This window comes from Coenobita brevimanus, chromosome 14, assembly GCF_032717465.1.
Source record: "Coenobita brevimanus isolate Jiangsu-jjx chromosome 14, ASM3271746v2, whole genome shotgun sequence".
NCBI classification, from domain to species: Eukaryota; Metazoa; Arthropoda; class Malacostraca; order Decapoda; family Coenobitidae; genus Coenobita; species Coenobita brevimanus.
In genome coordinates, this window is record NC_136967.1 from 3,229,892 (window position 1) to 3,244,137 (window position 14,246).

The following is a 14,246-nucleotide window of genomic DNA, read 5'->3' on the forward strand; positions in this document are numbered from 1 at the left end:
CCTCCCGCTGTGTGTAAATTGATCGCACCTCCGGGTCAGGGAACACAGATTCCGTAAACATGGGTAAACTTGGCTCAAAGTTCACGACAACTATCTCCATGTTACTCATTGTAGCTTAGTTCACACTTTTTGCTTTTCTATTAATGCTTATCTATCTCTTCCCTGAAAGCACTAAGAGTTTAGTTGAAAAACTTTAAAATCGTCACTTCAGCTGAAATCTACCAGTTTCATACACTCTGATTTTTACTGCATGGAATGCTGAATCAAACATCTATAACTCTTTATTTTATGAAACTCACACTTTGTTTTCTAATACTGGTAGAATTTTCTCATTTTTTCCTTTACATAATTACTTACACAGTATATTCATTAACTACCAAACTTTGTGACTAGACAAAATTCATAAAATGCAATACATGAGAACCCTCATTTGATGGGAAAATTTCATCACATGCCCCCAGAATTAAACTTCCTGAGTATGCACACAAAAACGTAACTAAATATGCAAAACAAATGATCAAAAAATTGTTTCCACCTGTTTTCACATTACTTCAAATCAGCAAAGAACTTAGCACTACAGTAATTGTATAAAATGCACTACCACAGCAAAAGTACAAAGTCCATTCTATGTACAGCACATCATACTGTACATTGAATCCTTGTTTAAATTTCTTTCACTTAATGCTGTTTCACCATTATGATGGTAATGATATTCCTTCTTCACTTAAAGTTGCTTGTGAGTCATGATCAAGTTATTTTCAGAAGACAGCTTCCTTGTCCTTTTCACCCATCAATCATGAAGAAGAAGCACATCTCACACATAGGTGTTTTATTTAAAGTAGTATTTTGTTCACATCTCAGACTCTAAGTGAGGACTGACAGTAGATGTAGAGCAAAAGCCAGATTTCATGACAGTGTGTAGCATGTGTGTGTGTGTGTGTGAGCACGTCAAAGGGGCACCAACTGCACTGGAAACAGTCACATGGTCCACGACCATGGAGGGAAGCCATACTCAGGTGACAGGCGTTGGCTACTATTAAGAGCTTTGGCTTCCTTGTTGACTTGTCTCTATAATCAGACAAATGTCCTTTAATTTGGTACACTAATTTCCTCCTCAATTCAGTAAAATATAAAATACTGTTCCAAATTCGTAATAATATTGAAGAAGTAAACTAAATTTGATACCAGTACTCAAGCACAGCTTAACTTCTTTTTCACAGTATATTAAACTGTATACAGAAAATGATACAGTGCTAAATAAATGCTTAAATCAAACAACAGCAAACATCTTCACAGCTTTCATAGAGAAAGCCAGAAATAGTCAAGGAGGGAAGCCATAACATAATTCCTTACAAGACTGAAGGGTCACATAAGGTATACAAAGACTGACAGGTCTGAGAGAAACATCTGTATGTTAATGATATGCTCTTTGTGTATATAACTTACCTAATAACTAACAGCAAAGAAACCCCACCACTTACAGACATACTATTTCAAAAGTTTTTAAATTTACTAGGTAGCTACCCTATAAACAAACACAACCATGAGGTTTTCTTCTAACTTGGGATACAATACTATTCTCGCTGGAGTATTGTCAACAATGTAATGCAGCTCATAAATGTACTGGTAACATAGCTAGAGGTCCCCTAAACCTCCAAGGGGACAATATGGAACTGACTTTTAAAGTTCTACCATTTTAAACACCATGCTGAGTGTGAAATATCATAAGGTAACCATCTACTAAGGTTACTAAGAAGCTTAGCAGAAGACAGTAAAAAGTAACCTTCAAGAAATCTCCAGTTCTCACGCATACAGAAACCTTAATAATGTCAGTGTCACAGGGATCTCAGAAATATGTCCAAGCATGCAGACAGAAGCTATAATTAATGAACAGGTAAGCCAAAAACAGCACAATGGTTTACAGTACACTACAAGGTTTGGTGGTCACATACGATAGCTGAGAATATGACAATGGCAAAAGTGATGGCCAAGAAAAATTAAAATATGGAAAGGAAACATGAGTGGAGGAGGTCCAGTCTATTAAAAAAATTATTAAATTCTAAATGGGAGATGCAATAATCAAGAGTCTTGATTCCTAATGGTTTAGTGATCAGAAGTGTTGAGGTGCTGGTGGCATACTGGTCTAACCAAATAGACAAAATGAGAGTTTTTGATCAAATAAATTTACCAGGTGCACAGATTAGTCACAACCCAAATCCAGCCTTGGGTCTCCTCACCTTGCAAAGAGCAATACAAGACGGAGAAAGACTATGACTCTAATACAATGCATACTCTGGCCAGATGATGCACATGATAAAAATTACTGTGACCTATATACTAACCTGGAAGGCAACTGAAAGATTCTAACCCACAGGTACAGAGATATCAAAGCATGAAAACAAAAAGATGCACATACATGTAAGTGATATACCCACAACCTGAAGAATATATAACCCATTTAACTAGGCAGTAGCCAATAGTTTCAAAATACTGTACTCATTTTCCAGTTTCTGTCCTGGATCTTACCCATAAATTTTCATCATTCATTCATCTACTCCAGTGTTACCCCATGAGGAGTGTGGATGCACGGGACTAGGTAAGTTGGTCCTGACATTTAAGATGAGAGTGGCCAGTGTCACTCATCCCTGAGTGGCATTACATGAGCAATAAACCCCAACCATCCCTTAGATATAAACCTGCACTGGCTCAATCTGATTGGAGCACCTTAATTACCCACTAAACCACCTGGCACCATAATTTGGTTATATGGTTACAACCCACCGTAGTACAGTAAATGCTTTCCTGGTGTACAGGAAACCATTCGGCTTGTCACTCAGTGTATAGTCACCTGTAGTCAGAAGGAAGAAGAGGAAGGAAGGAAAGAAGAGAGGAAAGGGCAGGCGCCCGAGAGCAGCACCCTACATCTAGTGAATGGATGATGAGCACCAACAGAAAAATGAAAGGCAATCATGATAACTATGATGATGATGATTACGTCGATGATGATAAAGCAATACAGTACAAACTGGCAATGAAAAGAGGCACTGTAGTGTTGTACTTGATTAAAATATCCTCCTTTAGTACAGTATAAAACAGTAATAATGGATGATTTCTGTTATACAACCAGCAATTTTGCAAAAAGAGAATCAGCATGAAAACCACATAGACACCTCTCCTGTCTCTCTTCAAACAGATAAGGCAAATGAAGCAACAAATTTAAAGACAAAACTCATGGTCAAGTAGGGACTGCTTTCTAGCATTAAGTTCATAAACCTTTTTTCAAGCTGGAATAAACAGGTTTATCAACAAGTCAGTGTCAATCTGGAAATGTCTCATCCATTATTAGCCTGCATAATAATTCCATTTCTAGTACCACAGACATAAATTAAACCAAGTATCCCTCTCCCATTACATCTCGTACCACAAGGAGCACATATGGGATAGTATATCAGTGACTTCTCCTCAGGTTCAAGATCACTGCCAGAGTCTCTCCCTTCATGCACCACCTAACACAAAAAGCTGAGAAGCCCCACAAACACAAGGAAGGAAAAGTGACCTTCCTGAACACTGCTAAGGCATATGTAATTCACTTAATACTAAAATGTCCTCGTCACATACCATGGAAGGATATATGGTACATAGGGCTTCATTTCTCATCACAGTGCTTCATTTGTCCGCTGAATTACATCTCCAGACAGATTAACAAATCCTGCTCTATATCTCTTCACATCAGATGAATATGGTAACACATAAGTCTGACACACTGATGATGATGATGATGATGACGACGATGACGATGATGATCATGATGGTTAGTCTGAAAGATACGATTTACATTCTAGGGGGGGGGGGGAATAAAGGATATGAATTAACTTTTGTCACCTCTCTCAATATACTGCAATTTCCGTCACAGTGCTAAAAGGATTAAAGAGAAGGTGACTGAAAACAGCTGACTGAGGCTAAGGATGATGCCCCAGTCCTAGTCACTTGGAGGCCACTAACCTATAACTTAAAATTTCAACCCTTTCAGCCTAGAACTGTCATTGTTATATCATTCTCATTATCACCAGATGATTTCACTCAGCTTAGGGGAATCTTTTGAGCTGAAGAGTAGCCTTAGTTACATCCTCCCCCCTCCCCCCCTAAAAAAAAAGTCCCCCTTAACCCCCAAACGCCGGGCTATTTTTAATGCAGTTGTCACATCACTACGGGCAATATCTTGGAAACCGCTGAAAATTGCTTGTTTTCAAACCTTATTATCGAAGAAACTATAGTACTTAGGGAAACGAATTAATAACTATTTTACTCTTCAACTATTCTTCTCACGAATGAAAGTATCCCCAGGTCTCTAGGTCAATGCGCTGATGAGAAATGACGAGAGGAAGAGAATTAATTTTTGCTACAAGAGCAGGACTTGTTCGTACATCTGCCCACAGCGCCAACTATGGCTCTGCTCTCAATGTGATAACTTCTCCACTATTAGATAAACTACACACTGTAGCATCAATGGCATGCCTTATGGCACTATCACTGAGTCCATTTCTAGTATCCTTGGAGAGGCTTGGCAGAGGTGGATGATGCAACTGGCTACAGGCGGTGCAGACGAAATCAGACAAATAGGAACCTGAAGTCATCGTTGTACACCAGGCAAAAGCACTGGACAGACTGACTCTCGCCTGTGTGCTATGGAGGGACTCCCGTCCTACCCTTTGGTGGTGAGTTGAAATGGCGGCCAGTTCAAACAGTGGCAGGAAGACACTTGCGTGTATAGATGTCGCGTGGCAGCCCCGTAGCAGCCAGATTGTGACATGTGTAGAGGTTAATAGGCAGATGGGGGTTATGGTTCATAAAATAATCTGGTGGTAGCAAGTAAGCCAAAAATTACACAGTCTGAGTGAAGTGACAATTAATAATCTGAATCAGTCTGCAATATATTCCATTCACTATCAGCAAGCAGCACAGCACCATCTGCATATTTAACAAATTAAAAGTACTCTGTTTTCATCATCTCTTACCAGCTTCATTTTTTGTTTTCTTTCTCCATCACTTGGTTTTGACCTTTACCATAACTCAACTTATAAGCATAATGAACAACCATAAGGCAATCATTCTGGAAATTTCAGAGCTGCTACCTGCCATCAGAAAAGCATCCGAAGTCCACTAATGCCATGAGTAATCTACAACTTAGCAGAGGTAGTTTATTCTAATTACCGATGTGGTCTTCAGTGAAAATGGGAAAGCGCCGGTGTTGATGAGGTGTATGCAGAAATGATTAAGTATTGTGGAGAAAGCAGAATGAAGTGCTTGTTGGAAATATGTAAGAAGGAATGGATGAGTGAAACTGCCAGCAGAGTGAAAAAGGCTGTGATTGTATCACTTTACAAAAATAAAGGTTGAGTGAAGTAAGTGCAAGAATTATGGTGGCATAAGTTTACTGAGTGTTGTGGGGAAGGTATAGAGAAGAATTATTATAGAGAAAGTAAGAGAGATATCAGAAGTCCTAGAGAGTGATGAACAGGGTGGCTTTAGGAATGGTAGAGGATGTGTGGATCAAATATTTGCAGTGACACAGATAGTGGAGAAGGCTTGTGAAAAGGACTATGAGGTGTTTATGGCACTTATGGATCTGGAAAAAGTATACAACAAAGTAGACAGAGAAGGACTGTGAAAGGTTTTGCTCAGTAGATAGTAAGCTGCTAGGTGTCAGAGTTTTTATGATGGTAGTGAGGCATGTGTAAAGGTAACTGAGCATCAAAGTTAATGGATCACAATCAATGTGGGCGTGCAACAAGGTTATGTGATGTTCCCATGGTTGTTCAATATATATATATAAATATATATATATACTATATGGATGGGATGATGAGAGAAGTAAAAACACGAGTAATGGAGAGATGGATGGCATTGGTAATGAATGGTGAAAAATGGAAGGAATATCTCAAATCTGTTGTATGCTGATGATGCAGTGCTACTTGCAAATACCGGACAAAAACTTGGTAGACTAATGCAGAGTTTTGTTGATGTTTGTGAGCATCGTGCCTTGAGAGCAACTGTAGGAAAGAGTAAAGTGATGGTAATCGAGAGAGAAGGTGGCTCCCAGTGTGATGCTACAGTGAATGGAGAGAGATTGGAATTGGTGAGAGAGTTCAAATACCTGGGTACAGTGACAGAAAAGAGAGGAAAATCTGTAAAAGAAGTGGAAAGCAGAATGACACAAGGAAGGAAAGTAGCTTGTGCTATGAAGGCCTTGATAAGAAACAGAGGCTTGAGTGTTGCAGCTGTGCAAGGCTTACATGAAGGAGTGTTAGTGCCAACTTCAACATATGACTGTAAGACTATGGTGTGGCACGAAAATGAAAAGTCAAGAGTGAGAGTAGTGGAGATGGGACTAGTGAGGAAGGTATGTGGATTGTGAAGAGTGGACAGGATACGAAATATTGTGATTCATGAAAGAAACGGAGGGAGGAAGTCTGTGGACACCAGAATCGAAGAGAGTGTACTGTGATGGTATGGTCATGTGGAGAGAATGGATAACAATAGAGTGGTGAAAATGGTACATCTGAGCGAATTTGAAGGAGGAAGGAGGTGAGGTAGGCCAAGGAGAAAGTGGAGGGATATGGTGGATGAGTGTGAGGAAGAGGTATGGAAGTCAGTGAGGCTAAGGGACTGACAAGAAAGCAAGCTGGCTGGATAAATGCTGTGAGAAGAAGTGTGCGGTCAGGGATTTGGCACCCCCTTTTAACATGACAGCATTTGGAATGACTCTATCAGATATATTTGTGTGAAGTTACAGAATGTGGTGGAAGTTGTTTGGCATATCAGATACAGCCAGGATTCTGGGGGCTAGAATGATGAGTGAATGGAAATGTGGCCCACTCGACTGGGCAAACTTGGGTTGTCTGGTCGTTGCTATACATACTGTACAACCATATACAGTATATACAGACCATATACATACACACACACACACACACACACACACACACATATATATATATATATATATATATATATCCATCCATCCATTGCCAGACGCCATGTATCCCAAACGGGGTGGTCAAGCGCTTAGAGTTAATTGTTTTACAGGGAGGGGCACTAATCCTCCACCAACCCCACTTGACACGTAGGGATGCCAACAGCATCTGGTGTTCCCAGGCGGTCACCCATCCAAGTACTAACCAGACCCAACGTTGCTTAACTTCGCTGATCGGACGGGAAGCGGTGTACTCAACGTGGCATGGTATATATATATATACAGTAACCCCTCCAATATCCGGATCAATAGAGCCATAGGCAGGTCCGGATAGTGGTCCTGTCCGGATATTGGGCCCCAGCTTATGGACTTGTACTTACGGACCCTAACTCTGAAAAACACCTATACAACTCCCTCTGGACATGCATTGCACCTATTTAAGACCCAAATCACACCAATAAGGGACATAAAAGACTGAAATAAATGCAAAAGAACCATAAAATGAGGTTTTAGAGGTGAGTTTATACAATATTAAACATTCTGGGTACTTACAAGTCCCTTGCTCTTGGACTGGTTTGAACCGCCAGTTTGCAGTCCACAGTTAATCCTCTGCACTCTAAATTCTAATTTCTTAACACTGCACAACACTGTAAATTCCTGTGTGTTCTAGTGGCAAGGTATTGAAGTTTATTCACTGTTTATTCACAAAAAACAAGCACCTGTGGCTTGCACTGTTATGAGTATCTGCTCTCCATCGGAGTTAAGCTGTGACTGTTGATGTTGGTGGGGTAACAGAGTTGCCAGATCACAACAGCCACATTACCAATCTCCTCAACTTTCATTGTCAAATATAACTTTTCATTACCAAATTCGTAAAGCTAGCATATATTCTTCACTAATTATATATATAAGTGGAAATACATGTAATCACTCTCCTTATAACTAACACCATGTTGATTATTTTCACACTACAGTATGTAGGGTAGCAGATTAATCAGAGAGAGCAAACAATCCACCATCTCCATCCTGTGTATCCTCATACATGTGAAAAATCCATTTGGTAATGCATTATTCTAATGCATTACCAAGCAATTTTCATTATCAAATTGGCCCACACTGGGGAATGAAAAATACCAAATGGCATCCTGTCAGGGGAGGGGGGAGGGAGGAAGGAAGGGGTGAAGCGACCATGGTGTAACAGCTGTTTGGCGCCAGGCGGGAATTTCAAATTATGGGAGGGAAAAAAGTCAGATTTTTTTGAATTTTTTGCGGTTTTTGGCCCATTTTGGGAATATTGGATCCCAGGAGGATTATGTCCGGTTAGTGGGGATGTTCGGATATTGGGCGTTCGGATATTAGAGGGATTACTGTATATATATATATATATATATATATATATATATATATATACAGTAAATATATATATATATATATATATATATATATATATAAAGTATATATATATATATATATATATATATATATATATAGATATGGAGCCTCTGTGGTACAGTGGTAGAGTGTGCGTCTCGTACACGGGTGAGCCAGGGTTCATGCCCTGCCAGGGTAATAAACATTGGGAGTGTTCACCCGGCCACATACTGCATTGGCGGACACAAGGGGTGCTGTGGTTGAACCAGTGTCACTTACTATAAAGTATGCTTGCACCCAGTCGGCTTGTGTGGGCCAATTACACTTGGTTCACAGACTACACACACATCCAACCACTCCAACACAACAATTACATTTACAAGCACTTCTCACCCACATACAATCTCTACCAGACAGCCTAAGCCACTCAGTAGAGATACATTGGCTGTATCGTCCTGACTTCGGTCGGGATAGGCAGGTCCTGCAGTGGATACTCAAATGGCTGATGATGACGATCCAGTGACACTGAACAAGTGGGCAACTGAACCAGTGACAACTAAACAAGTCAACAGAACGAAGCAATGTGTATTAGACTGATAGCATTCACAGAGCATATTTGGACAACTGAACCAGTGACAATCGAACCAGAGGACACTTGAACTACATACTGTCTGTTTGTTTATTCCCTTGTGGTCGTCACCCCGCTTTCATTACATGTGCCATCACTACTTCAGAGCAAAAATTTTAATGTCTCTTCAGTTTATGAGCAACGAGAAAGGGAAATCGCTCCTCATAGAATGCTGGGCATGAATTCGTGGAGAGGATCAGAGAACGTTGGATGACTCCAGGAATCTCTTACTGGCGATGTCGTCATTATTGTAAACACAGGTGCAACGCTAGTATGACGACAGAAGGGGACAGGGTGATCAAGGAGCCCAGTGCTCGTAATCATTCTGGCGATCCACTAATGGTCCAAGTACAGCAGGTGGTGAGTGCATTACATCCATCTGATGAAGGCTCACTGGACAGTGCGAGAAACTCTGTAGTGAACACTGCAGCTTCTGCAACTGAGGATGTCCAACAACAACTGCAACTAAAGTTGTCATTGGAAGGACTGGTAAGAAGAAACCATCAGCGCAGTGAGAGTGCACGCAAAATCTCCTGCTCAAGAAATTTCAGAATTCCTCCAGATTATCAAGGAACAATTCTGCACAATTCTGGGGCGGATGATGTTGACTGGATCATCTGCACAGGTGATATCACCACTATCACCAATCTCAACAGCAACGGTATGGTATGGATGTGCGACGGTATATTTGAAACCACGCCCATTTTCTTCTATCAACTTTACACCATTCACACCAAAGTCAGCTGCACCTATTCTCCCTGTGTTTATTTCCTTCTTCTGAACAAAACCCAAGCCACGTATGAATGGATGATTGACATCCTTCTCTCAGTCATGCCTGGTCTATAACTTGAAAAAGCCCTCACAGATTTTGAAACTGCAACCATCAAGGCATTTGCCAAGAAGTTCCCCTCCACCTCCACTTCCAGTTGCTTTTTCCATCTCAGTCAGTGCACCACGTGAAAAATCGCCAGCATCGGCCTAAAGGCCAGGCACGAAAACGACAACGAGTTTTCAGTGCTCATGAAGTGTCTGCTTGCTTTGGCATTTGTGCCTGAAGATGACGCCATACTGGTTTTTGAGGATACTGTCGTTGTCCCCCTTCAGGAGCTGGAAGTCGAAGAAGTGGTGGCATATTTCGAGGCCACTTACATCCGAGGCACACTGATTGGCAGACGTCGGAGCGATCCCCGTTTCCCAATCAAGCTTTGGAAACACTTTGAAGGCACTGAAGAAATACTTTGAAAACCACAAATTGCTGAGAAGGGTCCCACAATGTCCTGAAGCTGGTGTACATGTATGTGCACCCAACCATGTGGAAGGTTCTGAAGGGCATCGCTCAGAACATCGCTGTCCAGTGTCTAGGGCACCAGAATGCTTTGGTACACTGGTGAGATGCACCCACCAATAAGTACACCAGACTCCCGCAGCTACTCGACACTAAAGTTAAGAGGTATTGAGATGAACCGGACGAGCTCCTTTATCTGCGAGTAATAGCTAACACAGAGGTGGTGTAAAAAGGGAACACTGTAGTGTGCTGAATGTGATTTTTCTATATTTTGCACATGAAGCACTGCTAACTTGTACACATTTTTATATAATATTTTACACTGACAAGCCAAATGGTTTCCTGTACACCAGGAAACCATTTACTACGCTGGGTGGTAACCACATAAACAAACTATGGCACCTGGTAGTTTAGTGGGTAATTAAGACATTCCAATTGGATTGAGCCTGTGCAGGTTTATATCCAAGGAATGGTTGGGGTCTACTGCTCATGTAATGTCACTCAGGGATGAGTGAGGCTGGTCACTCTCATCTTAAATGCCAGGACCGACTTGCCTAGCCCCAGGCTCCTACGCTCCTCGTGGGGCAACACAAGATTAGATGATGATGATGATGATGATGATGACTACACCATTCATAATGATGAAATATGTTTCTCAATAAATTTTTAACGTAACCTACCTCAACATTTTTTTATGAACTGTCCACTAGTTCATATTTTATATCCACTGGCACATACTTTTATATGCTATTTTACTAAAGCATTCACACTGATGAATAAGTTTCTCAATAAATCTTTAAATGTTGTCCACTGCTTTAACTGTCACTGGTTCAGCTGCCATAGGGTTAGTTGTCAACTGGTTCAATTGTCAGTGGATTAGTTGTCAACTGGTTCAGTAGTCATTGGTTCAGTTGTCACTGGTTCAATTGTCTTCGGCTGAGTTGTCCGCTCACCATTTGTGACACTTGTATGAGGAAGCAATAATCATCAGCAAATTACAACCAGCAAAAAAAGCAGCAAGATGCCTAAGAAGCGTGAGATTAGCATGCAAAGTGTGATCTCAAAAAGCAGTGTAGGGTGAGGGTGGGTGACAAGCGCATACCTGAAGTGCTTTATGGGTGTTGACACTAGAAGTGGTAGTAGTGGTGTTGGTGGCGGGGATGATGGTGGCAAGGGAGCTGGTAGAGGAGGAAGAGCTGGTAGAGGAGGTGGGGCTACTCTGGCTCCCTGTGCTTTGTGCATCTTGACTCTGTTGAGATTGAATATCAAGGGTAATTCAACACTACACACAAGGCGTTACTGGCTTACTGGTGACATGTTTAATAACTACAGTACTAGTAAAATCTCCTTGTACAAAAGACTAGCAGCTTAAAGATAAACTACCAACCTAAAAAAGAACTTGAGGAATCCATTCCATGAGGAGATTTATCTGGTCAACTCAGCTTCAAGCATTAGCAAACAACTACCATCAACCTTATTAGCTTACTGGTTTAGAGGGCTCTGCTCCAAGGACACTACGCATATTACATAGTACTGTATACTGGGTCCTTAATTGGACCCATTAATTAAGACATAAGGATATATACAGCTTGATAGCAGATATTACACAAGGTAAATGGAATTAGCAACCAACCCACTTGTTACCCAGAACACAGCTTGGTAAATAACAGATTTGTGAACTGACAAATCTCCAATTTACTAGGGGAAAAAATCCATATAGCCAAAGTAATGCCATCAGCAAGGTATGGTATTTGCCTGGAATTACCATCACAGAGTCCTGTCATTAGTAGACAGCTGTCACTGTATCAAGTATTCATTAACCTGCAGACCTACGGTGCAGCACAGGCCGCATCTATCTATCTATCTATGGCCCGACGCTCTAATCCCGCAAAGGGTGGCCACAGACAAAACGCCTCCAAATCGCTCTGTCACCCACCATTTGACTACCCTCCCCCCAACTCACCCCCCCTCCCTCATATACTTCTCAACTCCATCCCTCCACTTCATTCTCGGTCACCCCTCCCTCTCCCTCCTTTTATATGAATAAAATATTTCCACTTCAATACCTCTGTGATTACGCATGTCATTTGCCTAAAAATCCATCCAACTGGGGAGGTATGGCTGAATGGACACAGTACTTAGTAATGCTGATACTGCTGGGTTAAAACACAATGTAGCTTGGGCAGATACTGCTGAGAAGTAATTTCGGACTATACCAGTCCCTGATATAAGTATGGGATAATTGTTGTAACAATTACACCTTTCATACAATTAGTTCTATAAATTTGGAGGACCTGGCAAATTAACTATATGTAGCAACAAACCTTCAGTGAGTAATTTTCCAGTAATTCACTGTATTAAAAAAAAAAAAAAAAAAAAAAAAAAAAAAAACAATGCAAATGGTTGCAGCTGTGGGGAAAAAAAAAAAAAAAAAAAAAAAACTGTAAACTGTTTCAGTGTTCTTTCTTATGCCAAACAACATGCCATAAAAACACTCTTATTGTTGTCAATGCACTATACTGTGTGATTTCCCAGTCTAGAATAATGCACTGAACATGCATTACTCAAAAAGGAGGTAATACGAAGCTGAGACTAGTTCTTTAAGTAACATGGAGGTCCAATCCTCACTCCTAAAACTCCTTTCATATCCAAAATTTATCTTCTGTTACTCATTCACACACAAAGTCAATCACTGATTTTTCTCAATCATCCCATCTTGCATTCTCTTTTTAACTTGCAGCTACTCTGGCCTGCCAGTTAACTCCGCTGAGTTGATATACCATTCTCAACCCTGGATCACACAGACATACATGCCATAAATGCAAGAAGAATACATCGAAGTATAGCACTGGCAGGTCATGAGCAATCACTGCAAAAAGGGTACCAACTGCTCAGGCCTGTCATTATACAAACACCACAACTCACAAAGGACTTGTGGCTGAAGTAACACACAAAGCACACACACCAAACACACAAACAACTACATATGCACAAACATAAGAAACACAATAAAAATTCTACAATTTAAATATCAAAGGTATTAACACAAAGATCACAACTCTATACAACTTTCTCCATATATAGAACACTGACCCAGCATTAATACAAGAGACAAAACTCGCAAAGAGGTCCAAAACTCCAAACTTCACAAACCACACTACCATTAGACAATACAGAACATACAAGGGGGAAGGGGGTGGCCTAACACATAAAAACATCCTTTTCACAAACACTCTAAAACAAACAGAACAAGTATTCAATGACAACACCACAGAAACTTTATCAATACAAATCAAAATACACAATAAAACACACAACACTGTCAACATCTACATACCACCACTCATATAATGCCCCACAGGATAAACCCCCATCCCTCAATTCACTCCTGAGCATCTCCAAGGTAATAAAATCAGGTGGTCTGAATGCAAGACCTCTCACTGCTAAATACACAGACACATGACAGCTGACAGGCCATTATTCTAGAGGAGCTTGAACACTGACATTTTCAATAACTATCACACCCCAAGACAACCTACACACAGACACAATGAGGAAAACTCTAGCAGATTGTCTTGTGGCTCTGGAGTTGCTGAAGTACGTGAGGCGGTTGCAGAAACTGAGGAAAAGGGAGTGGATACTCCATGGCAGTTTGTTTACAAATGACCATGAGGCGTCAAGGCACACGACATTGCTAGCCGTTTTGGCTTGCAAAAATACACGCATGTGACAACAACTCGATTTTGCTAGCCATTTCACCTCACAAAAGCTGCTCGCATGTTAGCCACTTTTGGCCCAGTGTAACGCCGCCTTTCGAGTTCTTTCCTACACATTAGAACATCTATACACCCTATACATACATACATTAGCTAATCCTGTGTTGTCCCATAAGAAGTGCAGGAGCCTGGGGCTAGGCAAGTTGGTCCTGACATTCAAGATGAGAGTGACCAGCCTCACTCATCTATAAGTGGCATTACGTGAGCAATAAA

The 14,246-nt window shown here is 40.9% G+C and overlaps 1 protein-coding gene and 2 pseudogenes across 1 annotated transcript in view; 1 reads left to right on the forward strand and 2 right to left on the reverse strand.

The window, feature by feature from the left end:
- Window positions 1-14,246, reverse strand: part of Nedd4 (E3 ubiquitin-protein ligase Nedd4) — a 58,619-nt gene that overhangs the window by 21,160 nt on the left and 23,213 nt on the right. The window contains exon 9 of the mRNA XM_080286985.1: window positions 11,360-11,506. Within this exon, the coding sequence (XP_080143111.1) occupies window positions 11,360-11,506 (147 nt within the window). The remainder of the gene's footprint in view (window positions 1-11,359; window positions 11,507-14,246) is intronic.
- LOC145390472 (5S ribosomal RNA) lies at window positions 7,131-7,248 on the reverse strand (annotated as a pseudogene).
- On the forward strand, window positions 9,092-10,486 carry LOC145418628 (uncharacterized; annotated as a pseudogene).